General features: G+C 43.0%; 1 protein-coding gene and 1 long non-coding RNA gene across 2 annotated transcripts in view; both read right to left on the reverse strand.

The window, feature by feature from the left end:
- The window catches only part of LOC309829603 (uncharacterized protein), a 71,290-nt gene extending 59,526 nt beyond the window's left edge, over window positions 1–11,764 (reverse strand). Inside the window, exons 1-2 of the mRNA XM_082665613.1 lie at window positions 11,756–11,764; window positions 9,676–9,766 (exon numbers count right to left, since the gene is read on the reverse strand). Coding sequence (XP_082521739.1) covers window positions 9,676–9,743 — 68 coding nt within the window. The 5' untranslated portion in view covers window positions 9,744–9,766; window positions 11,756–11,764. The remainder of the gene's footprint in view (window positions 1–9,675; window positions 9,767–11,755) is intronic.
- Window positions 11,765–12,775: 1,011 nt separating this feature from the next.
- On the reverse strand, window positions 12,776–16,464 carry LOC309829604. The gene is made up of 4 exons (XR_014297419.1): window positions 16,348–16,464; window positions 15,163–15,271; window positions 14,124–14,187; window positions 12,776–13,087 (listed from the first exon to the last, which is right to left on the reverse strand). It is a non-coding gene; the product is annotated as an uncharacterized lncRNA (long non-coding RNA).
- Window positions 16,465–26,040: the final 9,576 nt, after the last annotated feature.

Here is a 26,040-nt window from a genome sequence, read left to right on the forward strand (position 1 = left end):
CACAAAAACGTTTCCAAAGGTACCCTCAAAAATGTTACAGAGATGATTTATCAGAAATGGGATTTTGAGTTATTCTTCCTTTTTTCTTTAAATCCTTTCAATTTTGGAGTTTCTGCAATGAGCCTGTATTATTTTTACAATTAAAAATATTTAAATTTACAACAAAAGGATCTAAATTCCTCCACTTTTCCATTTATTTTCCACCCTGACTCAGGGCATTTGTGTAAAAAAAAAATCAGCTTATTTTCTCTTTTGTATCAATCTAAATTTACTTTTCATAAGTTAACTATTTTAGTCTGGCAAAAGTTTCACACAGGAAAATTGTTAAGGTCTGAGTATTCTATTACCTTTAAAAGCACTGGAAACTTTGAAATTCTTTCTTTCAGAATTTTCATATAATACTGAAAGGCGGGGGGGAGGTAGCAAAATGAAGGGAAATAGATAGTAGTAGTCAACTTCAATTAAGAAAAAGCAACAAGAGGCAGTTTGTACTCTTTTGATACGGCAGAAGCCCCATGTGTCAACTCATGCTAAAAAATGTATATATACACACACATATATATGTTTGTGTGTATTATATGTATATGTGACACACACACATAATTAATCCACAGTCTTAGGCTAATCACTCATTGTGGCAGAAACAACGAGCTGTTGACTACACTTTAATTAGCTCCTCCAGCCTGTAGAGGCATCACTAGGACCAAGATAGGAACAACATTCTCCATCTCCGCTTGCATCTGGGTATGGTTCTATCCCAAAGAACGTGACCAGAGGTGACCTGAAGAGTTTATGTCTGAAGGATAACGAGTTGATAATTGTAGCTTGCAGCTTCCTCTCTCCTTTCCTTTTTAGGACAAACGTAGAGCCACTTGATGAAGGTGGTGGGTCCCTGAATAACTGAGCAGAAAACTGACCCTCAGACCACCAAAGCCCATACTACACTCCTGAGTGAGTGAGAAATGAACTGTCCATGTGTTGCTCCACTGAGGTTTAAGGTTTATTATTTAGTGTTTAACTAACGCATTTTTTCTTTAAACCTCAGTTGCCTTCTCTGTAAAATAAAGTCTTTGAAAAGGATCCACTGGAAGTTTTTTCCATTGCTTATGTTTTTATCTTAGTTTTTAATTCTCAGAAACATTGCGCGCATTTTACCTTCTAAGTTTAGTAAGTCTACTTTTTTTCCCACAAAGACGGGTTCTTCAAGTGATGGAGAAGTCATAGCAGACTGTTGCTTCAGTTTAAGATACGCATTCACATATGAGATGAGAAGGGTGAGGACCCAGAGAAACGCCTTTGACAGAGGGGAGTGAGAGCATACTGAAGACTGTTTAGTAATAAAGAATTCAGATGGGAGAAACGGATGGGTTACATCTAACAGATTTGCTCAAAGGAATTCTGGAAAGGCAAATATGTGAAAATGTATAGCAAAGACATGAAATGCCTTTTGGTCCCTAAATGGATTTCATTTCAAAGACGTGCATGTTGCAAATACATGTACCATAACACTTCTCTGTCCACTTCTAGAATTTTCTAAAGCCTGACAGAACATCTGCAGAGAGAGGATGTCATTCCAAGATAATCGACTGCGAGTTACTAAATTAAGATAAAAATGTCCTTAACCTTGAACAGTTTTTAAAGAGATTTTAGAAGAAAGGAGCCCTCCAGGGGGTTGTATAACTATATAATTGTACCCTTTCTAAAAGGCTATTTACAGATACATAATGTTTCCCCTCCATTCTTTAAAGTAAAATATAGGATAAAAAAATAGTTTGGGGATAATATTTGTTTGGGACAGCAGGCACTGCTAATCAGTACCACTCTCTCCTTATTCCTTACTATCAGAGCCCTGGTTTAGGAGACCCCATTATCCTTAAGGCTAAGGTGGCCAGTTTAAAATCCGAGCTGATGAGATCTAAGTGCAAGTCTGCTGACCATCTGTGGTAAAAAATTTGCTCTCTGAGTTAGACACTGCCTTTTTTTTCTTACTTAATTTCTGTTTTTTTTCCTTTTCTTTCTTCCTGCCCAAATTGTTGGAACACTATTGGAGATTCTGGGGTCACTTTGAAGCTATGTGGACGTGCTAGAGATGTGGAAGCTGGAAGAGCGAAGCAACCCAGTCCCCTGGTGATGCCCTTCAGCAGCTGGACTAACGCTAGAGGGACTATCTCCAAACTTCCTGCTACCCGTGGAAAGTAAGGTAAATCACTCATTCACTTTCTGTTACCTACTAACTGATCCAGAACTCTAACCTCAGGGTTCTAGAACCCTTCTCAGTATCCCATAGTCATACTCATGTTCCGGACTCCTGATCATCAGACTTGCTTATAGCAGATGTATGGGGAGGGTGGGCTCTTCTGGAAGCCCTCATACTTCCTCCCCTACCCCCACCACACACAAATAATGATCTTTATGTCCACTCATCCTTCTATCTACACTCAGAGGCCAGGGCCCCCAGGAAGGCTTCACTGACAACCCTTTACTCCTCTCTACATGCAGAAAGGGTAGAGGTGTGGGCTCTGGAATCAGACTTCCTAGACCTGAATTCTTAATCTGTTACTTACCAGTTTAGGACATGGGCAAAGTAGTTACCTTCTCTGGACACCCCTGTAAAAGAGGAACACTAAGTAGCACCTATGTACCTTACTGAAAGGATTAAATGAGCAAATGCAGGTAAAGTTCTTATAATTTTTTCTCGGGTCAATCAATTCTAGCTGCTATTGTTACCTTTGACTAATTTAGGCCAGAGTCCCTTTGCCCTCCTTTGGTTCTCTGGGCCCGTCTCATTCACAACACACACAACCGCATACTGCAGAGTTTTGAAAGGTGGTTCTCAAAATGTGGTCCCTGGGCCAGCAATATCAGCCACACCTGGGAACTGGTTAGAACTCTGGCACTGGAGCCCAGCAATCTGTGTTTTAACAATATTCTCAGGCAAATCTGATGCACACTAAAGGTTGACGACAACTGAGAACATCTGTCTCAGACTCTCCTGGAGGCATTCACCAAAAATAGAGTTACAGGACCTTACACCTGACCAGCTGGAGAAGGGGTCTAGTAATTGCCCTGGTTATCATGCTTGTCGTGATTTTTCAGCACATAAATGTTTGCGAATCACTGCCATTTTGAATGTGTGTTTCACTTGTCTGTTTTTCCAGTGGACTTTACTTCCTTACAAGGAACGTTTGTGAAGATTTGTTGCTGTTGTTTGCATTATTAGTTTTATTATGCTAATTCTAGAATCTCTGGTGCATAGTGCAATCTCAGGCAGGAAGTAGTGGCTCATTAAAACAGGTATCCCAAAAGTCTTAGTAGAACTTCAAGATTAATTCCTTCAGGAAGAGGTAAAATTGTCATTAGATGCAGATGATATGATACTATATATAGAAAACCCTAAAGACTCTACATGAAAACTACTACAACTGATAAACGAATTCAGCAAGGTAGCAGAATACAAGATTAACATACAGATATTGGTTGCATTTCTTTATACCAACAATGAAATATCGGAAAGGGAATGTAAAAAAACAATGCCTTTTAAAATCACAACCCCCAAAATAAAGTACTTAGGAATAAACCTCACCAAGAAGGCAAAAGACTTATACGCTGAGAACTGTAAGACATTAATAAAGGAAAGTGAAGATGATTCAAAGAAATGGAAAGACATCTCATGTTCTTGGGTTGGAGGAATTAATATTGTTAAAATGCTCATACTACCCAAAGCAATCTACAGATTTAATGCGATCCCTATCAAACTATCCATGACATTTTTCACGCAATTAGAACAAATAATCCTAAAATTCATACAGAACCATAAAAGACCCAGAATTGCCAAAGCAATCCTGAAGAAAAAGAACAACGTTGGAGGCATAGCCACCCCAGACTCAGACAGTACTCCAAAGTCACAGTAATCAAAACAGCATGGTATTGGCACAAAAACAGACATATGGATCAATGGAACAGAATACAGAGCCCAGAAATAAACCCACACACCTCAGTTAATCTTTGACAATTAATCTTTGACAAAGGAGGCAAGAATATATAATGGGAAAGAGACAGGCTCTTCCGCAAGTGGTGTTGGTAAAGTTGGACAGCCTTATATAAACCAGTGAAGTTAGAACACATCCTTTCACCATACACAAAAATAAACTCAAAATGTCTTAAAGACTTAAACATAAGACATGACACCATAAAACGTCTAGAAGAGAACAGAGGCAAAATATTCTCTGACATAAATCATACCAATGTTTTCTTAGGTCAGTCTCTCAAGACAATAGAAATAAACATGAAAATAAACAAAGGGGACCGAATCAAACTTACAAGCTTTTGCACAGCAAAAGAAACCATAAACAAAATGAAAAGACAACCTACAGAATGGGAGAAAATATTTGCAAATGATGCGACCAGCAAGGGCTTAATTTCCAAAATATACAAACAGCTCATACAACTTGATGACAATAAAAGCAAACAACCCAATCAAAAAAATAGGCAGAAGACTTAAAGAGACATTTCTCCAAAGAAGAAATACAGATGGCCAATAGGCACATGAAAAGATGCTCAACACTGCCAATTATTAAAGAAATGCAAATCAAAACTACCATGAGGTACCACCTCACACCAGTCAGAATGGCCATCATTAAAAAGTCTACAAATAACATATGCTGGAGAGGGTGTGGAGAAAAGGGAACCCTCCTACAACACTGTTGGTGGGAATGTAAGTTGGTGCAGCCACTGTGGAAAACAGTGTGGAGGTTCCTCAGAAAACTAAAAATAGACCTACCATATGATCCAGCAATCCCACTCCTGGGCGTATATCCAGACCAAACTATAATTCAAAAAGACACATTCACCCTGATCTTCACAGCAGCAATATTCACAATAGCCAAGACATGGAAACAACCTAAATGTCCATCAACAGATGAATGGATAAAGACGAGGTGGTACATATATACAATGAAATACTACTCAGCCATAAAAAAGAATGAAATAATGCCATTCGCAGCAGCAACATGGATGCAACTAGAGATTATCATACTAAGCAAAGTAAGTCAGAAAGAGAAAGACAAATACCATGATACCACTTATATGTGGAATCTAAAATATGACACAAATGAACCTATCTATGAAACAGAAACAGAATCAGAGACATAGAGAATAGACTGGTGGCTGCCAAGGGGGAAGCAGGTGGGAGAGGGATGAACTGGGAGTTTGGGATTAGCAGATGCAAACTGGTATATATAGATTGGCTAAACAACAAGGTCCTACTATATAGCACAGGGAACTACATTCAATATCCTGTGATAAACCATAATGGAAACGAATATGAAAAAGAATGTATATACATATGTATAACAGAGTCACTTTGCTGTACAGCAGTAATTAACACAACGCTGCAAACCAAGTATACTTCAATAAAAAATAAGTTAATTAAATTTTTAAAAAGATTAATTCCTTCAGAAGAACAAGTACTACACATTCACAAAAAAAGCACCCTTTGAAAGTTTAAATTTTTGAATTTCTTTGCCACTTCCTTAGTTTTGATCATCTTGGACAATATATTTTTAATATTGACTTTTAAAAAGAATTGTGTTTCAGTGTTTGCTATCCCTTAGAGAGACAGAAACAGATAAGTACAACTAAATACTTATTTTTCAAAAGTCTCAAAAGTATAAGGGAAATGAAAGTAATTATATCTTCAAATGATTTTGGGGTATGTTTCTAATTTCATACTTCTGATGCGATTAAAGATTAAAACTGTATTAAGACATTTGAGACATGCCGCATTGGTATTAAATGAATTTAATTTTGTGTAAAGTGGTAGAAATATTTTCTTCAGCAAACATACCTGCAGATATAAAGTCACAACCATAAATCTACAAAAAAGCAAGCTATTGAATGAAATCTGATTGGTTATTTCCCTGCAGTATGGATCTGCTAATAATTTAATTTACTACTTGCTAACAGAAGCCAAAATTTAAATATACATATATATATGTGTGCGTGTATATATATATATCTTCAATTTTAAATCATTCATATATATGAACAAGGATACATACACATATATAACAATTGTTCATATATATATATATATATACAATTTAAATTAAAGAAAGTACATCCGGTGGCCTATTTTTTCCCCCCGATTTCTAAAGAACACCATATTCTATTCTAGGCAGTGGAATGTCAATCCACCTTAAGGGTTGTTCAATGAGCATATCTGAGAAACCACTGGTTTAGCCAATGATGTACTTATTGAGGGAGGCCCTAGTGCCACTGTCAAGAGCTTATCCACAGGAGAGATAAGAAGGTACTTGTTTGGTTTGTGAAAAGAAGGAGTAGTGAGGAATGGCAGGTAGCTGCAGGCTGATGACACGTGATGTCCATATATATGTAGAACCAACACACCCATAATTGCACCCATTTTCCATACCCAAATCCAAAACCTTTATATCATTAATCCCAGGCAAAAATGGTAAGATTCATGTGTGTTACTATCCCACGGCTTCAAGATGCCTACAAACTCATATGAGTATGTCTTAGTTTTATCAGTGGAGGACAAACCAGGCTTCTATCACCAAGCCCCATTCCATAACAGGCAAACCAGTCCAAGACTTCTCTGAGTGCTGCAGGAGAGTCTATGGAAGGGGCGCTCACTCCACTGTGATGCCTAAAATGCCTTTGCACAGAGCAAACATTCAATACATGCTGAGTGAATGAATGAGTGAACTGGTGTCATAAAACAGGCTTATTTCAGGGAAATTCCATTCAACAGGCTGGCATTCCTTCCTACCCATCTTAACTGTTAAGCTTGCCATCAGACAAAAATTTAATTATAAAACGTTAGAGCTGAGGAAATTTTAGAAACTATCTACTCTCCAGAGGTATACAACTTTAATTTAGTGGTAAAAATCACTAGGAGTGATTTAGGAGTCTATCAGACCTGAGTCCAAATTCCACATCTACCATATTTTCGTGAGCAAATAACTACTTCTGAGGCTCTGTTCCATGTATGCATTACGGGATATCATAATAATACATACATTAATTGTATGACTATCAGGGGATGAAATGACACAATCCATTTGCCATGGTCGGCTAAGTAATTTGCACCAAGTAAGCACTCAAGACATTAGCCAATATTAATAGCGGAGAGATGAAAACAAAACTCTGGGACTGATGCCTACCCTAGTGGCCCCAGTGGTCATAATGACTTTCTTCCATTCAGCCTGCTCTCTTCTCACTACGACTAAGGAAGAGAAGATGAACAAATTAGGAATAACAATTTGAAAATGGTTTTATACTCCCTGAATGAATGGAATTATAATAAAATGATTCATGAGTTCTGCAGAAATATGATGAGACTTTAGATCTTTATGTTAGTTCTCTACAAAACCAATTTATGGCCCTAAGATGTACCTTCCCACCCAGCCCCATCCTTACCAGGATCAAATATCATTGTAAATGGAAAAGTCAGCAACACATAATCAACAAGCTAAGTTACAAGCCAGTGAAGTCTCGGAGGTTTGATAGAGAAAATTCAGATTTATCATTATATGTAAAAATAAGATGATATGAAGAACTCAATCTAAAAAATATTACCTGGAGATCTATAATCTCTACAATAGTGCTATAAAAAGTAAAGAGCTAGAAATCTATTTAGATGGTTTTCCTTATAAGAAAGCACTTTCTGTATAACTTTTAATGTACTATTGATGAGAACAATTCAACAAAATTCAAATAAATACCTGCAGATGTCCTACAAGAAGAAAAGAACAGAGTTAGATGTGACAGGGGATAACTGGACTTCAGGATGAGTAAGACCCTATACTTGACCTCAATAAATTAACGTGAAATACAGTGGATGAGTCATGCACAGAATGTCAGAATTCTAAAAGGCCAAGCTAAGTACCAAAAGGAACATGTGGGGACTCTTAAGAAGGAAATAAAATATTGGTTAGTTGATTCCGAAAAGGCAGAAGGGAGTAGGTTCCCTTTGGCTGCTCTTTGAAGAGATCACTTCCTTTCCCCCCTAGTCCTGAGGCTAGGGTGGCATGGGCAATAGAGGAATGTGGGGACTGAGAATCATTTCTACTCTCACCAGAGTGGCTGGAAGCAGATTTTCTTACCAGGATGTAGTAGTATGCTAATATTTAAGGGTTCTTGAGGTCAGAGAGAAGGGTTTGAATACTCCGGCTCCATCTCTTGCTGTGGGTCAAGTTTCTTACCTTTCCAACACCTTGGCGTCTTTATCTGAAAATTGGGGATGATGATAATGTCTCCCACCTGAGTGTGAGAACTATATGCTATAGTGCATACGCAGGGCTAAATTTGGTGCCTGGCAAACAGAAAGTGCTCAGTACGGCAGGCCAGTGTAGTGACAATAAAGGCAAAGATGATGGGGGTAGTGCCGGTGTTGCTTCTGCCCCCAGAACAGGCTCTGACTGGGAGAGAGTTAAAGCACCTTTGGGTTCATGGGGGTTTATATATAAGCAACGGTTGATCAATGTGAGCTGGTTGTCCAAATGATTATGTGCAATCTAAGAAAAAAATGGGCCTCGGATCTGCTCAGCTACTTAATAATATTAGCAGCGGTAGTAGTCAAAGAAGCTAAATTTTATTAAGTGTTTATATGCCAAACAACGTGCTGAACGTTTTAAAAGGATTTACTCACTTATTACAACGAGGCTATACATAGCTAGGTCCTGATAATGTTATTCGTCTCTTTCAGATGTTGACTGAGCCTCAGACGGGTTACAAAAGCACCTAAGATCCCGTTGTCAGTACATGACGGAAATGAGTTCAAATCCAGCCTGTCTGACTTGTTCTTAATCACTAAGGTATGAAATTAAGCATGTTGCCCTTTGCCTGATTCTCCTTCTGAGGGCTGAATATTTCACTTAGCTCTCTGAGTGCAGAAGAGAGAAAATTCTCTCTCCTTGACCCAACTTGGCATCAACATCCAACTCCCCTTCTCAAAATGGGTTGCTTCAACGAGCAGCAATGAATGCCGGGTCGTGGACCAGTCACCTTGATGACTAAGAGTCAGACACTAGGGAAAGAAAATGCTCTGTGACAAACCTACCCTGGTACAGAAACAAGACAGAAATGGGGGGACAGGGCAGAAGATAATGGAATAAGGCATAGGAAAAATAGCACCTGGCATCGTGATAGTAATAATAATAATAGTAGTAGTAGTAGTAATAGTAATAATAATAGACTTTACTATGCTCTAGGCATTGTATTAAGTGCTTGGTGTAAGTGACTTCATTTTAACATTGAAAACAAGTCTATGGGGATGAAATATTATTAACATCATTTTATAGGCAGGAGTATTGAGGTTCAGGTAATCAGGTAAATTGCCCAAGCTCATATGGTTAGCAAGTGGAAAGCAGAGATTTGAACCAGCACCTACACTCCTAACCATTATGCTATAACCATTATGCTGAAGACATAAGAATTCCAATGGTCTTTCCCCATAACCCACTCCTGCACTCCAGACTTAAATAGTCCAAGATCAAGAGAGAGCAAGCTTGGAGTTGCCACTCTTCAGTGAGTGTCAATCATTTCAAAACAGTGTATTTGCTAACAAGATGCAGTTCCTGTGATAATCTTCTCAACCAGGTATCAAGAAACAGGAAGCAAAGATTCAAGTAACAGTATGTTCCTACTTACGAGGAAGGTGGGACAGCATAGTTGACACCGGGCTTAACTGTTCTGGAAAACGTGGTCCCAGTAGGCATACACGCTGGTACATTTTCCCCACCTACCAAATACAAAAGAAGTATTTCATTTCCATGTTGCTCTTCAAAGTTCCACCTCATTCGTGCCTGTCATTCATCCTCTGGCCTCTTCCTGTCTCCATTTCTGTACAGAAAGGTGCTGAGTCTCTGCTCTCGGATACGAAAAGGGTGTGTTAGGAGAGGGAGCCATGGTACCTCAATGTCTTTTTTTTTTTCATCTTAATTCTATTATGCCAACTCCACTGAACTTAATTAGAGTGAATACAGAATTACACAATTACCCTCTGTTCTATTCTTCAGATGTTATATTTTGATAACATTTACGAGATGCTGCTCTCCCCTTGAACACCAGATGAACACTAGAAATGGATGTGTGTTGACATAAAATCTGTTATAATTACAATTAAAGTATAGCTTACATAATGATAGTGTTAACATAAAATTATAGATGTGTAGAGACAACGTGGTCATGCATTTTTTAGTATAAGTACATGCTTAGACCAATATCTGTTAGCGGAATGAAGATGGAAGAGAATTTTGGTTAAGCCACAAAGGCTGTTTAAGGACTTGCAGATAGCTAAGGGGAACTCAAAGACCAGTAAGATAATATTTCCCCTGCCATGTTTTCGACTGCAAAGTGAAGGGAAGATGTGAAAGTAAGTACCCCTATGGAAATTACAAGACAAGTACATTTTTTTCCTTGAATACCTGGGTAAATGCTTAAATTCTAATGTATATCAGTGATGCAAATTTTCAACTGAGTTTGATAAATCATAAAATAATAATTATACATATATGTATATAAAACTGCATGGAACTAGACAGTTCAGAAGTACTTCTAATTAAAGAGGTACCCTATGACAACTAACTTAAACCTTACAAAATATGGTTCCAAGTACCCTATCAGAGTGAAAAGTAGGAGGCTGAAAGGTTTATTGTAAATGTTTGTAGTCATGGTGTCTTAACTAAAACTACTGTGTCACAAATACTACTAAAATAATTGTGACATTTTATTCACTTTTACTGCAAACAACAAAACAAACTATAGGTATTTTTTCATTGCAGGTAATTATTTTAGCTAACAGTTATTAAATGTTTTGAGAAGACAGAGTGCTAATTGCATTACTTCATTTTATCTTTAAAATAGCGCTTCCATGTAATTATTCTTAATATCTCCATTGTATTAAAGTGTATCTCTAGTTTACACCTTTCTTCAGAACTGCAGACTTGTGTATCCAACTGTGTACTCAGCATCTCTACTTGGACGTCACGAAAACATCTCAAATCTTATACCTCCAAAACTGGTCTTTAATCCCCCAAACATGCTCTACCCCAAACTTTTTCCATCTTAGGTGACAGTAACCACACCTTTCCAGTTCCCCAGGCCCTAAATCTCGAATTCACCCTTGACCCCCTCTTCCTTTCCATTCTTGCATTCAATCTACCACGAAATGCTGTCACAACCTTCCCAATGTGCCACTTCTGAGAATTACCAGCCGCTAGCAGCCTGGTGCAGGCCACCAACATAGACCCCGAGGATCCTGTAGTCGCCTCCCGAGATTCTCCCTGACTCCACTCTCTCCCCACATCCTCAAGGCCACAGATAGAGTTGTGCTTTTCAAACAAGAGACAGTTCATGCCACACCTCGGCTAAAATCCTGCCCCTGGCTGCCTACGTTTAGAGTAAAAGACACAATGCATGTGATGGCCTCCCAGGACTTACCCAAGCCATCCCATCACATATCCGACCTCCAGCCCTCCTGCTGTCTCTTCCTCCCCACTGACTAAGTCAGCCAGGGTGGCCTCCTTGATATTCCTCCAAGTTGCCCGGCATATTTCTGCCTTAGAGTTTTGGCAGAAAACTCTGGCAGAGATGGAGGATTCTGGTTATTCTTGCTCCCAGGGAGTGGTCTCCCCATCATACATTCTGACAACTCCCTCACTTCAAGTCTTTGCTCAAATGTCAACTTATAAAATCCACCCTGACTACCCTATTTAAAATCAGAACCTACCTGTACACTCCTCCAGCACTCCCAACCCAAGCCTCTTCAGTGAGCTTCACATCCTTTTCCTTATCCCGTAGCGTCCATCAACTTGTGACAAAGCATAGAATTTATTTATAACATCCGTTTCCACACGAGAGTGTAAGGAGGGAGAAAGCATGCAAGAAGGCGCAAGCAGGCAAAGGCTCTTGTCTAATTTATTCATTGATACGTCCAAGCATAGAGAACAGGAAGATCCTTGATAAATAGTCCTGAAAAAGATACAGATGAGGAAACTAGTAGTAAAGCTCAGAAAGTTTAAGTAACTTCCTCAAGGTTCTAGAGCTAGAAGAGGGTCACAGTAGAATTCACACTTGGGGATGTCTAACTTCAAATCTCTTAGCCTCTCTGCTATCTTTTTTTTCTTCTTTGCGGTACGCGGGCCTCTCACTGTTGCAGCCTCTCCCGTTGCGGAGCACAGGCTCCGGATGCGCAGGCTCAGCAGCCATGGCTCACAGGCCCAGCCGCTCCGCAGCATGTGGGATCTTCCCGGATCGGGTCACGAACTCTCAACCACTGCGCCACCAGGGAAGCCCCTCTCTGCTATCTTAAGTCCATGCAATTCAGGATTTGTTTTAATCAGGGCCATGGAAATTCTCACTCCACTGAATAGGATCACTAAAGTGTTCTCTGTCTAGATTTATATATATATTTTCCATTTAAACAAAGGAAACAGAAGAGGGCAATTCATCATGCGTTATTGCGGTAGTTTTACAGCAATTTTAGCAATAATGACATTTAAGTAATAGTGATATTTAATGATAGCATAATAACAATAAAATAATAGCTCTTAAATGTACTGAAGACGAATCGCATGCTAAACTCGGTGCTAAAATATTTCCATGTATATTTTGTGCAAAATCCTTATGAATATTCTATCAGATGAGCTTTATGTGTAACTCCACCAGGCATACTTCTCTTATTCCGCTTTCAAAGATAAGGAAATTGATGAGCAGTGTGGTAACCATTTAATCAAGATGAGACTGGTAATAAGTTGTGAGTATGAATTTAAATTCAGGTCTAACTCCAGAATTTGATTCTCAATCCATACATGAAAATTCTGATAATTCCTTTGATAAGGGTATGGTCTATGTTCTCTCCTGGAAAACATCCCCCATTATGTCTGCCTGTGCTCATACCTTCAGAACACAGTCAAGTTTGAAACATGATAAAAATGTTTAAATAGTGTGCTTTAATAAATGGAAATATCTTCATCTAAACAATAACACAAAAAGGCAGGCTGAGCCCCTTGAAGTGGCTTCGTTGCTATCTTCCATCCAGAACAAGAGACGGAATCAACAGCTGCAGAGTAAAGAAAGCATGAAACCCAGAGATGGAGGATTCTGTAAATGACCAATTACAAGACTATTAAGCCACACTTTCATAGCAAGAGGCAAAATATTCCATTAAACTGAAAATTCTTCTACCCCTCACTCCAAGGCCCACACAAACATTAATGTTGCATTTATTAGGATGTATTTCCTGTGCTCTATCAACTTGACTTTCAGCAACTGTATTAATACAGTCCTTTCGCTTTGCACATATATCTGAATGATGGATTCCATTACTGGAGTTTTGTAGAAAGAGTGGAGTGAATGAAGTAAAGTTTGGGAAGAGCCATCATAATCCATAATGATGGGCACTGAATCAGGACAAGAAGAAACCTCTCTTCTCATTTATTTGAATGAAAATTCTACTATATATTTATTGCCTCTGTACAGGGCCATCTGTTGAATAGTGGAAAACAAGCATCTTTCATTTGGAGGTAGGATTTGTGTGCTCAAGTTTCTATGGGCCTGCAGAATTAATCTTGTTTGAGAAATGAAATAAAATATAATTTCTTACTGTAAGTAGATGTGGTTAAGCAACTGGCAACTTTGATGTCTTTAAATCACTGCAGTTTCAGGGTAGGCAAATCTATAATTATTTCAAGCACTTCTTTATTGGTGCAACAATTGAGCAGTGTACATAGTGGTCAACAACCCGGGCATTGTCAGACGACTCCAAGTTTGAATCTAGACTTTGCCACTCACCAGCTATGTGACTTTCAGCTATGAGAATCACTTTCTTCAGCTTTACAGTGTGGATTATTATATGCCCTTTGCAGAACTACTGTAAGAACTAAATGTATATGGGCACAGTGGCTCATAGTAAGGGCTCAAATTAGTACTGTGGTCACTACTAGTAGCATTGAAAAGAAATTAGAACTTCTATTCTCATAAAGTGGGATATGTGCCCCTTTATCATTGTAATTTCATATCATTTTACTTTTGACCTTATAATTTAATAGCTCGATCCAAGAAACATTTAGCGGTAAATAGAATTGAAAGAAGATTACCTGTCAAACATGAAATACTGTAGCATCAAGTGTGCTGGCACAATACTCTTCTCAGATAATTAACCTGTAAAAATATGTTATTGTCTTCTTTTTAATTAAGCACATTGAACATATATATTTACTGTGCCAATTGGCGAAAGGTCCATTAATTAATCAGTCTAACTATATGCTGCATAAACGTCTTCTAAACATAATCGTATATGTGTTTTATTTGTTGGGAAAATGTGTTTGAGATTGTTCTTTTCTGCCTATTTAAAGTAAAAGAGGGTGAGAAGTAGAGTTAGGCTTAATGTACTTTGTACTCCATTATGCCATGAAAATGCTTCTGTGCCCTGGAGACAACAACAAAAGATTTGCTTTAATGACAAGAATCAAGTATGTTCTAAAGCTTCCAGGTAGGAGGCGTATAGGTTGCAGTTTATATCAGAAGTCTTTGCTCTCTCTCTCAACTGCGTCTAGATGGGAAAGATGTGGTCACAAATGCTTCAAGGTGACGTAGTAAATGTTGGAAAAGAGGGGGGTAGGAGGCTGAGTTTTGAATATCTCAAACCTGAGCTAGAAGGATTTTATTTAAAGAAAATAGCGGATATTATTTTTCACTTCAGGAATGCCACTCAGCAAACCTGACATTAATGTAGGAAATTAGCTCTTTTAGCTATGATGCTTTCAAATGCACATGGCTGAAAACAAATTCAAAATAGTCAAAGGAAATTTAAAAACAAAAACCAAACAACAACAACAACCTCAACAAACAAGTACTAGAAATTCAGGGATGCAGCCATATTCAGATACAGTTGGATCTGGAAGTTCCAGAGTATCAGCAGGGTTCCAGCTCTCTCTCCATCGCTCAGCCCTGCTTACCTCTGCAAGACTTTATTTTACAGAAAGTCTCTTCTTGTGCTGGATGGTAACTGGGAGTCCCAGAGTCATATCTCCCCAGCTTAGAAATTCCAGAGAGAAAAGACAATTCTTCCATGTTTCTCTGAGAGAAAAGTCCTGGGGAGGAGTCTGATAGACTTAGCCGAGGTCAGATGCCTACCCATGAGCCAATCACCTGCTTTACTGGAGTTCAGTCCCTGGGCGACTCATCCCCGGGGCCCGTGAGGAGGCAGGATGGCATTATCCGGCAGTTCTCCAAGAAAAGCCTGCTGTTTTTGTAAGATGAAAGGGGAGAGGACATGGATAATGAAACCTGTATCTGCTTCTGTAAAATCCACAGAATCTTACTCCCTGCCCCGTGTCGATGACCATGCAGTAAGCTGACCCAGGAGGTCATTTTTCCCACAACAGTCTTTATATATATGACTAAGGAACACACTGGTAAAAGAATATGGGAGAAAGTCTGAGTATGACAAGTCAGCTAGACTGATATTAACTAAAAAAGCTGTGTGAAAATATCCTTAAAAAGTTGCCCCCAACTCACTCAAAGTCCAAAGTTGGAGCTGGAAATACAATGTCATGGAGTTTGGATAAGAACAGGTTTTCTCCAAGCTGAACTATGACACAGAGATTAGAGGCTTCTAGAAACTATACTTTTTCAAAGAAAAAACATCACATGAGAAAAATGAGGCCTAGAAAAATTAAATGACTTAAGGTAACATAGCTAATTAATGGCAGGACTGAGACTAGAGTATACTTTGTGTAATTGGCTATGGTCTTTTTTGTTTGCTTTTGTTATCACTTCAAAACGAGACAAACTTAAAGAAAGGAAACACAACCAAGGCTCAGTGGTTGGAAAAGAGATGGATGTGAACGCCCACTTGTTTCTTACGTATAAAGTTACCCCTCGCAGTGTTTTGGAGGAGAAAACGCTGGCTCTTCCCAACGTTGGTTACATACACAAAGATTCCAAAGACAAGACAAGTGCTTTGCAAACAAAGTAACTAGAACCAGCTCAGGCTTCCCTGCGCCGGGTCCTACGTTCCACGGTCAGAACCACCAACTGTATCCCCCCGGGTAACAAAGTGATTCAGAAAAGCTAGCGTCTTCAGAGAAGGGAGAAAACTTAGCCGGGAAGAGAGTCAGGAGAAAACTTGCTCAGCTTCTTGCTAGGGTCTGAAACGATCCCAACAGAGTCCTTAAACCCCTCAGGTTTCCCCAATCAAGCACCCTCGCCTCCAACCTGGGCCACCCCAGATCTGACTATCAGAGGAAAGAAGTCTGCGGACGCACGGAGAGCTGACCACCCCACGAGAAGGACCTACGCGCGGCCGCACCCACTCACCCGCCGCTCCCCGGGAGACTGGAGACCAGCGCGGGGTCCAGGTCCTGGGCGTGGCAGACTCGTCCCTCTCCGGGCCCAGCTCCAGCTCATCCCGGCGCGGCCCGCCCGGGCGCCGCCATCTTGACCAGAAAGGGGGCCTCGCGCCGGAGGCCCCTGAGCGGGCGCCCTGAGCGGAGCCGGAGCGCCGGGGAGCCCCAGGTCGGCGCCCTACGTCCCCCGCGCGCTCGCGCCCCGTCCACGAGCGACGAGAGTCCCGCACGCAGCGCCCTACCCAGGCTTCCGCGGAACCGACGCCCCGCGCAGCCCGCACCACGGCTCAGGCGGCGCCGAGGGCGGCCCGGGCGGAAGAGCGGGCGCGGGGCACGCGCTCGGTAACCTGGCAACGCGGAGCAACCCGGCGTCTCCGGCGAACCCCAGCCCTCCACCACGAGGAAGCACGGACCCCCGCACCCGCCGCCCAGCCCGCGTCGCCCCTCGGTCGTTCCGCCCGCCGCTGCCCGCTGGCTATGGTCTTTTAAATCCATGATACAACGTCTGTATGTAACAAATCTGTTAAACCCTAAATGTTTATGATATTCAAGTAATCCATTATCTGAATTATTCTTGAAGATAAAACATCCAAAGACTTCTTAATTGTATGGGTATACGTACATAAAATACACGTGGAGGTAACTTCAAATATAGTATGTGCCTGTCTCTAATTCCTTCCCTCTCCGCTCTTTTAAAAAAATGCCCCTTTAAAAATTGCCCACTCACCATCTGTTAGGTAAATTTGCTGAAACACAGTAAATGTGGAGACAGAAATTGTTATAGAGACTATTCCAAATGGCACCGACACCTGTATTTATGAAATTTTTAAAAGGGTAAGTTAGAGTTGATTTTTAAAAAAAAAAAAATCCCACTATAGTAACACCACATCATCCTAGGTGCCCAGTTCTATCCAATTACATAAGATGGAGAAAGAGAGCGAGAGAGAGAGAAACAGAGAGAGAGAGGAGAAAGAGAAAGAAGAAAGGAAGAAAACCAAGTACTTATGTGTAAAGTGTTGCTCCCAAAGTTTGAGATTATACTCAAGCATCAATGAACAGAAGGAAAACACTTACAAATTTACAAATGTATTTCATTTATGGTATGAGGGACACAGGTTTAGATTTGCAACACGCTCCCACAAGGGTCAAATTGACCACTTTTTTTCTATCTAGTTGCTCTTGAGAGAACAAAACAATTGAAACAGATGCCATTCAATTCCAAGTCTATAGCTTAGACCATGTCACTGCACATGAAATATTGTTCATTCAGAGTCAGCACATAGCAAGAGTAATTTATACTCTCAGAGTGTTTGCTCTCAAGTCAATAGCAGAGAAGCCTTGACTAAAAACGTTCCCATTAATTGCCATTGTAATATATCTTACTTATAGCCCATGAAACAGTGGTCAGGGGAGATTTAGTCTTTGGACACCATACTATATAATCTCTCCACTTTAAGCCATCCCCCACTCGGCGATTATTTTTTAAATATGTTACTCGTAGTCAATATTAATTTACATTTAATCTTTCTTAGCATTAGGAGAGTATTATTTTATACAGGCTCAGAAACAAATCTCCCGAAATTCCTCCCTGATGCTCCCTTCAGGCTGAAAATGCATTGCAGGGTGGCTGCAAGTGACTTACTTCTAGTTGGCAGAGCCCTGGCCACACACTAATTTCATTAGCCTCAAACTCCTGGATTTGAAAGATCCACTGAATATGATTCCTGTCCTCTGACATGTCACTTACTAACCAATTCAGTGTGCATACAGAGGAGAGAAAGGACTTGCTCAGCTCTGGCCCACCGGCAGGCAGATGAGAATTCCCAGTCAGAGACACTGTTTACATCTGAGTGGTCATTCTTGCCCGGGTCCTCATTTTCAGGAAGGAAGTTCAATCCAGGCTTTGCTGGCAGCTGCAGCATCTGTTACATCCATTACTAGCTCCTTGTTCCTTCTTGCCCCCCAGTGCTTAGCATCCCCCATTTCAGTCACTAAGTCTTCCTTCCCCCAGCCTAGAAGCTTACCTCACTGTAAATTTTTATCTCAAATGATAGGTTTGGCACATTCCCCACAGCAACCCACAGGGACTGGGGAAAAGAAAACTCAGATCTCTGGAGAGCTAAGAATTCAACCATTTAGAGGAGTTTCTTTTATACAGGACAGTCTTCATTGAGCTGAACCCTGCAATCCCAGAGAAGATTCACCTACCCGTTCTTTTCTTCTTTCCCTAAAGTGACTGTGTCTTTGAACAATGGGTCTGTGTTCCACTATTCTCTCTATTCATTTTGCAGGTTTACAGAGGCTGGGAAACTGGGGACTGGACTTACATGCCAGGAGCTTCTAAGATCACACGCAAAAATAAGGCTACGGGAAGAGATTGTTGGAATCTATCTCTGTATATTTGAACATGGGCAGTGGTTAACCAGGATGCTCACACCAAGCTTATATCCAGCTTGCAGCACAAGCTACAAGTTGGTGCATCCCTCCTACTACCAGCCTCTTCTCAAAGATGCAGGTGAAAACTGGGGGCTCTTTTCCCTCAGCTGTTCAATCCAACATGAATAGCTGCAATTTGCAAATTAGAGGAAAATGACAGTGTTTTCTCTGAATGGTTTTGGTCCCAACCCACACTGCTAATGTTGGCATTCAGTTCCTTTCCTTCCCAGCCCAGGGAACGGGGGAACTAAGCATAAGGCAAGCGTTCTCTTTTCTTGCAAGTGCCTCAGATCCACACACCAGAGAAGGAATCAGCTCCCCCTGGAATCTTTTTCAGCAAACACAATCCTTCAGCCTAGTCGGCAAGCTCTCTCTTGACTTTAAGATTTCACTCTTTTTTCGACAGGCAGGCCCATCTGCAGTACTGCCCAAGCTCCAAGTGAAGGCACCAAAATAATTTTAAAAATGTCAAACAGCAAATGTGCCTTCAACCCCCAGAGCTCCAGTAAAACTACTGTGAGTTGCCCCTGTGGTTCTCAGGTGACCTCTGGCCTCATCCTCCCTGCAGCGCTGCCTCCTCAGGTTCTCTAGTTTAAGCTCAGAGGTAAAGGAAGTGCTTCTGGGTTTTGCTTACAACAACCCAGTCTCTTCCTGAAAGCATTACCTCAAAGTGAAGGCTGCCCAGAAGCACTTTTGGCCTTGCAAACATCTAGAGATCTCCATGGTGGCATACTCAAGAGGTGCTAGAGATGCTCAGAGGCTCAGAGGGGCCATACCAGGCTGCAGCTTTAGACAGGCACCCCTCCTTCTGGCACAAACACAAGCTTCATACTCCTGGGTGCTGATGTAGTGACAGCTTGAATCACAAGGAGTCCCCTCCAGAAACCCAACATGCTTCAGGAAAGGCACTTGAGAGGGAGCCAACTTTTTAGCTATGGGGAGCATAAGGGTCAGCCAGAACATCTGGAGAAGGGACTAACTGAGCTTGGGTCCTACCAGGCAGGGAGAGAGCTGTGCATTAGGAAAGGATCACTTCAAGACAGAGATGAACAAAAAACTTGGATATAGGGGTAGAGAAGGAAAAGAGAGGCAGAAATTGAAAGGGAGAACATAAAAACAGAGAGACCAAAAAAAAAAAAAAAAAAAACAGCAGGGAGAAAAGAGACACAAGGAGAGAGACACACAGGAAGAAAGACAGAGAAACAAGAGAATCCATAGTCACGCAGACCCTGAAACTCAATTTCTTCATCCAGAAGCCATCCATCTATACCCAGGGCGGCACAGGAGCCGTGGGGCCGAGGCTGCGGGAGCAGGCGGTGAGAGAGCACTGCAGCACCGCCCACGGCTCAGCTGGCCCGATCCGCCGTCCTCGCATCTTCCGCCGTTGCCCGCCTGCACCCGGAGCTAGAGGACCGCCCGGCCTTGCTCAGCGCACCCTACTGCCTCCCTCCAGGCGCCTTCTTGTCTGGCTCTGAGAATCGTCCTCAAAACCCAGGACTGGGGTTGGGGGCTGCGTTAGGGAGGTCGTGGGAAAGGATGGGCACAGGGTGGGTGCAGAGAAAGCGATTGTGCTTCGCAGTTAGCATGAGCTCACCTCCGGGCTCTGAGCTGGCAGGAGTAGAAAGCTGATCGCCCGGCTCCTGCCAGTGGCCAGATCGCAAAGGCAGTTTAGACGGTGCAAACAACTGCCCAGAGCAAATCGCCTGGGGGCACGTCTGCGGGTGGCTTCTCCCCGCTTGAGGACAGTCCCCACGCCTTCCGCCCCATGCCCTCGCAGAGACAGGTTACAGGTCGGGAAATCCAACCCGAGCGAAATGGGCAATTCACGTCCAAATGTAGGTGAAGACCTAGCCTTCGGTTTAAGAACTGCCTCCCTAAGCTCTTCTCGAAATTTTCCAAGGCAGCTGCAGCTTGTCGGGCGGCTTGGGGCAGGGAAGCTGGGGAGTTGAGAAATGCCTAGTTTCTAGGCGTCTTCTCATCTTTCATATTCCTTGCGCCTAGGTGGCTCTCACAGGAGCCCGGCACTTTTACAAGCCTGTTTTGGAACCATATTTCACTCGAATGCAAACCCATTTAAATCATCGCCTTGTTTTTCGGAGACTGTTTCTTCTAAATGGGGCCATAAATCCAGAATGTCAAGCCGGATGGAGTGGAGCGCGGACAGGGGAGAGATGAAAGGGAAATGAATCAAGCAGGGAAAGTACCTCCTCGGGTGAGGTGGGAGGGATTCGGCAGGATCTCCAGGGTGGAAATGAGCGAAGGCTGACCAGACCCCGCACCCCTGGAGTCCAAGCCAGCCTTCAGGATAAAGAGCGCGGGGAGCTACGGCGCGCTCTGCCCCGGAGGGAGCGCCCCCCTACCTGGAAAAGCCTCAGGATGTTGGCTACCATGATGGAGACCGAACTCCCCGAAGCCCCAATCACTCCAACTACTTTCTCGGGCTTGACGAAAACCGGAGGCTCGCCGTTGGTGCAGCGCACTTCGGAGGTGTCCTTCTGGATGAGCGCCTGGACGAAAGTGAGCGACTGTTCGAGCGCATAAGTGTCCCTGGAACAAGTGTCCAGGATCCGCGCTCCCAGCGTCACGTTGGGCAGCAGGTTGGGATCGCTGTTGATCTGGTCCAGGGCGTAGAGCATCGCTTCCAGCCTGTGGATCCCGTTCTCCCTCTTGATGTCGCCGCAGGGCACTCCGCTGGGACCCTTCGCGTGCACCGGGAACAGCCCCCCGAGGGTGACGTCCCCCTCGATCCGAATGGAGTGCGGGGCGTACGTCTCCTGGCCGCGCGCCGCCGCCGCCAGCGCGCACAGAAGCACCTCCAGCACGCAGCAGGGAAACTTCATCAAAGTCAGGGCGCGGAGCAGCTTCCCCAGCTGGACCGTGCTGCTCCCGCGGCTGCGGCGGCGGCGGCGGCGGCGGCACTGGAGGGGACGGTGGCGGGCCCGCCGGAGTCCTGGCCCCTTGGGGTGAGCTCCTCCGGTGAAGCCCAGGGTCTCCTGCGGGCGAGGAGGGTAGGGGCGCCCGGGGAAGGGCAGCCGGCGAGGGTGGGGGGTCCCGCGGCGCCTGCCAGCTTGGGGCGCCGTGCGCTCTCGGGTTCCCCGGCCAGCGCGCCGCGCTCGAGCTCGCGCTCGGTGGCTTGCAGCTCGAGCTCTCCAACAGCCCAGCACTGGGGAGAGAGCGAGGATGGCTATCGCTTTAAATGCGCGTTCGGCTCCCTCTCCTCCTCCGCCCACTCCCTCCCACCCTCGCTCGCTCTCAGGCTCTCCCCACCCTTCCCAGCGCCCACCCTCCCCACGGTTTTGCAACATCACGCAGGGAGGGGCTGCGTGCTGAGGTAAGGGGGGAGGGAATGGGTGGGCGGCTGTGGGGCGGGGGGAGTACCTCCGATTGGGAGTTTCGAGGTCCCCAGGGAATCTGGGGATTGCAGGTCGCAGGCGAAGGCTGAGCTCCTGCTTCGGTCTCACTGTAGAAGCCGCTCGCTCGCCCGCCTGCACCCACATGCACATTCTAGGCACAGGGTGGCATCAGCTCCGGACAGGGCGGTTCTAGCTGGGGCTGACTGCTTCCAACCCTGAGGTCCGGAGCCGGGGCTGTCAGCGCCGGGAGAATGCGAGGTAGTCGAAGGTGATGCCGCCAAGCATGAAGGGTAGTAGGGAGACCCCAGTCTCTACTGCTAATTCGTCTGTGCCAGTTTTTCCTAAGAAAAACACACATACACACAGGAGCCTGATTTATGACCTAAAGAACCTTTACGCAGAGACTTCTCCGGGGCCAGGCACTGGGCTAGCCTGTAGGGAAAGACGCCAACAAGAAATGCTGGGAATGGAAATGCATCTTTGGTCTTCAGGGGTTACTGTGGCCGGAGCCGGATGAAGTAACCCTGGTCTCCAGTAAATCTGTGGCGGATTCGCTCCTTTTCTTCCTTTCATCGCAAGAGATGGAACAACTGAGAACTCTGCAGAGCGCACTTTCTTCTCTGGCGCTGACAGGTGTAAGGCTCCCTCCTACCCATTTCCAGAGATGCTTTTGGGCTGATGTCAGGTTTCCTCGGGCAGGAAATAGCAAGAAAGAGGTGACAGTAGGAGGAGCAGACAGAAATCTCCCCATCGATCCAGTGATCCAGTGATCCATTCTTTTTTTTTTTTTTTCTGGCTGAAGATTTGGGGGGTTTGGGGAGTGGAATCAGGATGCCAGAGCAGGTAGTAGTGCAGTTAGGAAGCTGTTTTTCAAAGGTGTCCCATCCTGCAGGTCCAGCCCAAACTTGGCCCAGCAACAAGTGGCCCTAGTTCCTACACAAGGAAGGGCAATGTATCTGCCCTTGGTGCCCACGTGTACTGCTTATGGTGGTCTCTACTCTTGCTGAGCCTTTCCGTTGGAGGGCAGCGAAACTGTCTTATACAGAATTGAGGGCGCAGAGAAAACCAAAACAAGACTATACTTTCTGTTGTAATGTTAGTGTACTAAAGAAAAATGTCCTTGCACATAAACAAAACAACACACACACACACACACACCTAAAAAGTCAGAAGTTGGGAAGTTGGTTGTCTCTTCCACCAACCACCTGTATGACCTTGGCACTTCTGTTCCTGTGCCTGAGTTTTACTTTGCCCATCTGTAAAATGATGAGATTGAATTGAATGTTTTACAGGTTAACTTTTAACTTTCAAATCCTCTGTTGAAATAGGCCATGCACCTTTGGCCATGGTGTTCTTTTTAGACCAATATCCTTTGTTGCTTTAAGTGTAGGGCACCCGTTTTTTGATACCCAAACAACACTTCAAACATTTCCTGGTACAGAGGATATTTTTTTTCTTGTTGACCACCCATTTATCGTCCTTCTAGGGAGAGTCCAGTCCATCATTTTCTTTTCAGACATGCCCCTCCTCCAGGTTTCAATACTTAAGGTTTGAGGAGGAAAAAAACCTTCTGGCTACAGTGTTCAAGGAAGGGAATAGAGGCTAACAAGAGCTATGCAGGACTAATCCCTGGAGTTCTGCTGGAGTAACGAGGGTGATGACATAGGGTTACCACTGTCCAATAGACAATCCGTGCCGGAGTTAAAAGAAAAAGGAGCCTCCTTCCTCTGAATGCTTTATGTATATCTTTTGGACAATGTTACACTATTTGATTTTGTAAAAACATACCATTTTACTGCCATCTTCAAGAAAAGTGATGTAAAAGCTATGCGAAGCTACCCCTGTATACAATGTGATCATCCATCACTCATAGATGTGATGCCCTGCTATATAAGTGCACACCTTGTGCAACCTTATGCTGTGATGCGCCCGCCCCTTCCAGCCAGCCCTGGAGCTGCGAGCGTATAAGCCTGCAGCTGTGCCAGAAGCTCCCACATAAACAGGGAAATATTTGAATCCCATAATGAGAGACACCAGAGAGGAGAAAAGGCAGAGAGAAGAAGGGGTGGGGAAGAGAGAAAGGGACCTGGTTAAAACATGTGAACTCCTGGATCCACATGTGCCTGAAAGATTGCCTCTTTTTTTTCAGTTATATAGTATTTTATTTCTGTTGTTTGAAGTCAAAATATCCTCTTGTAACTCACCTATTCTGCTATTCAATACATTGGATCAAAAAGGCTGGAACAAGTGAAATAGATATCCTGTTAAGGCAGCATTAGCTAATTTGGAAAGGGGGAAAGAAGCAAAGCAATAGAAAGGCATCCTTGGGAACACAAATACTGTGATCCTAGTATTTAGGCATCAGTACCTCAGGCTATATTTGATAGAGACTGTATCCTTATTTAGTTTTTAATTTAAGGCTATTTAGTAGGCACTTGGTGCCAAAAAATATATTTGAAGAGCTGTGTTACAAGTAATAGCACTTGATTTTTCACCTGCCCATGTGAAGATCTATGTTCTCCTCTTCCATTTCCAGGTCACAGCTTGCAACTGCTCAACAAATAGTTCTTGGCTGACTGTTGAATGTTGCCTTGTTCTGTGTTCTCTCTTTGCTCTACTCATTCTCCCCAAACATCTGGCAGCAATCATTATCTTCTTTTTGTTGCAGTCATCTGTGTGCATGTTTTATTTCCCTTGCTAAGCTGGAAGATCCTTGAGGGTTAGGGGCTAGGTATTATAAGGGGCTAGGTATTATTTATCTTTTTACCTCGGACAATGTTCAGAATGGTGTTTTGTACCTAAGAAGCACTCATGTGTTGAATGAATCAGAATTGGTTAGCCATTCCCCACTGTCTTTATCTCACAATAACAGAAACATAAAGTGGGCAGAGCAGAAACGACGGCAAATAAATTGTCCTCTTAGTCACAGAATGCAGTTTCTAGAACTTAAAGAATAATTAGTAGATTTTGAAATAATTTTGTTTTACAAAAATTTCATAAGATTGAAATACTCTAACCTTAAAGCTCTCGATCAACTCTAAAGGAGGGCTTTAATTGGCTCTTCCTGAGTCAAGTGTTTATTCCTGGGCCGATAACTGGGGCCATTGTCATAATAGAAAGTGTGATTTGTTACCAGAGAAAGAGGAAAGTGACGCTGGGCTTGCAAGATATTTATATCTTCAGCCAGAGTGCATAGGATCTGGAACTTAATTGGTGACGCAGTGTTTGTTTGAGATTATATGAATGAAAAATCTTTGTGTAAGGGTGATTAATCTAAAACTTGGCCAGTCATTGTCCTAGTGTCATATTAAATTGCAGGAGAATCTAGTTTTAGGCACAAAGATCATAAATATAAAATGTGTTCCCAGGCTTTGTTCTGTGTAGTCAGTAATCTATACTCACCCAGTCATTAACAAAAATGAAAGTTAAGGACTCAGTCCTAACTTATATGCTTAGCATTGTATTTTGTTAACAATCTCAGTTTTATTTTCTTTGTTCTCCCCTGTCCATCATCTTCTGCAGAAAATAATGTCTCCACTTTCAATTCCCTGTCTATTTAAATCCGATTTGTAATTTATAAAGTTGTCCTCCTTAAGGGCTGCTGCTTCTGCCACAGTAATGTACTCTGGCCATTATTATACTCTTCCATCTTTCATGTAGGTCTCCATCCATGGGTTTTGGTTTCATAGCTTTTTTTTTTTTTGGCGGTACGCGGGCCTCTCACTGTTGTGGCCTCTCCCGACGCGGAGCACAGGCTCCGGACGCGCAGGCTCAGTGGCCATGGCTCACGGGCCCAGCCGCTCCGCGGCATGTGGCATCTTCCCGGACTGGGGCACGAACCCGTGTCCCCTGCATCGGCAGGGGGACTTTCAACC

This window comes from Grampus griseus, assembly GCF_964374135.1.
Source record: "Grampus griseus genome assembly, chromosome: 11".
Classification (NCBI taxonomy): domain Eukaryota; kingdom Metazoa; phylum Chordata; class Mammalia; order Artiodactyla; family Delphinidae; genus Grampus; species Grampus griseus.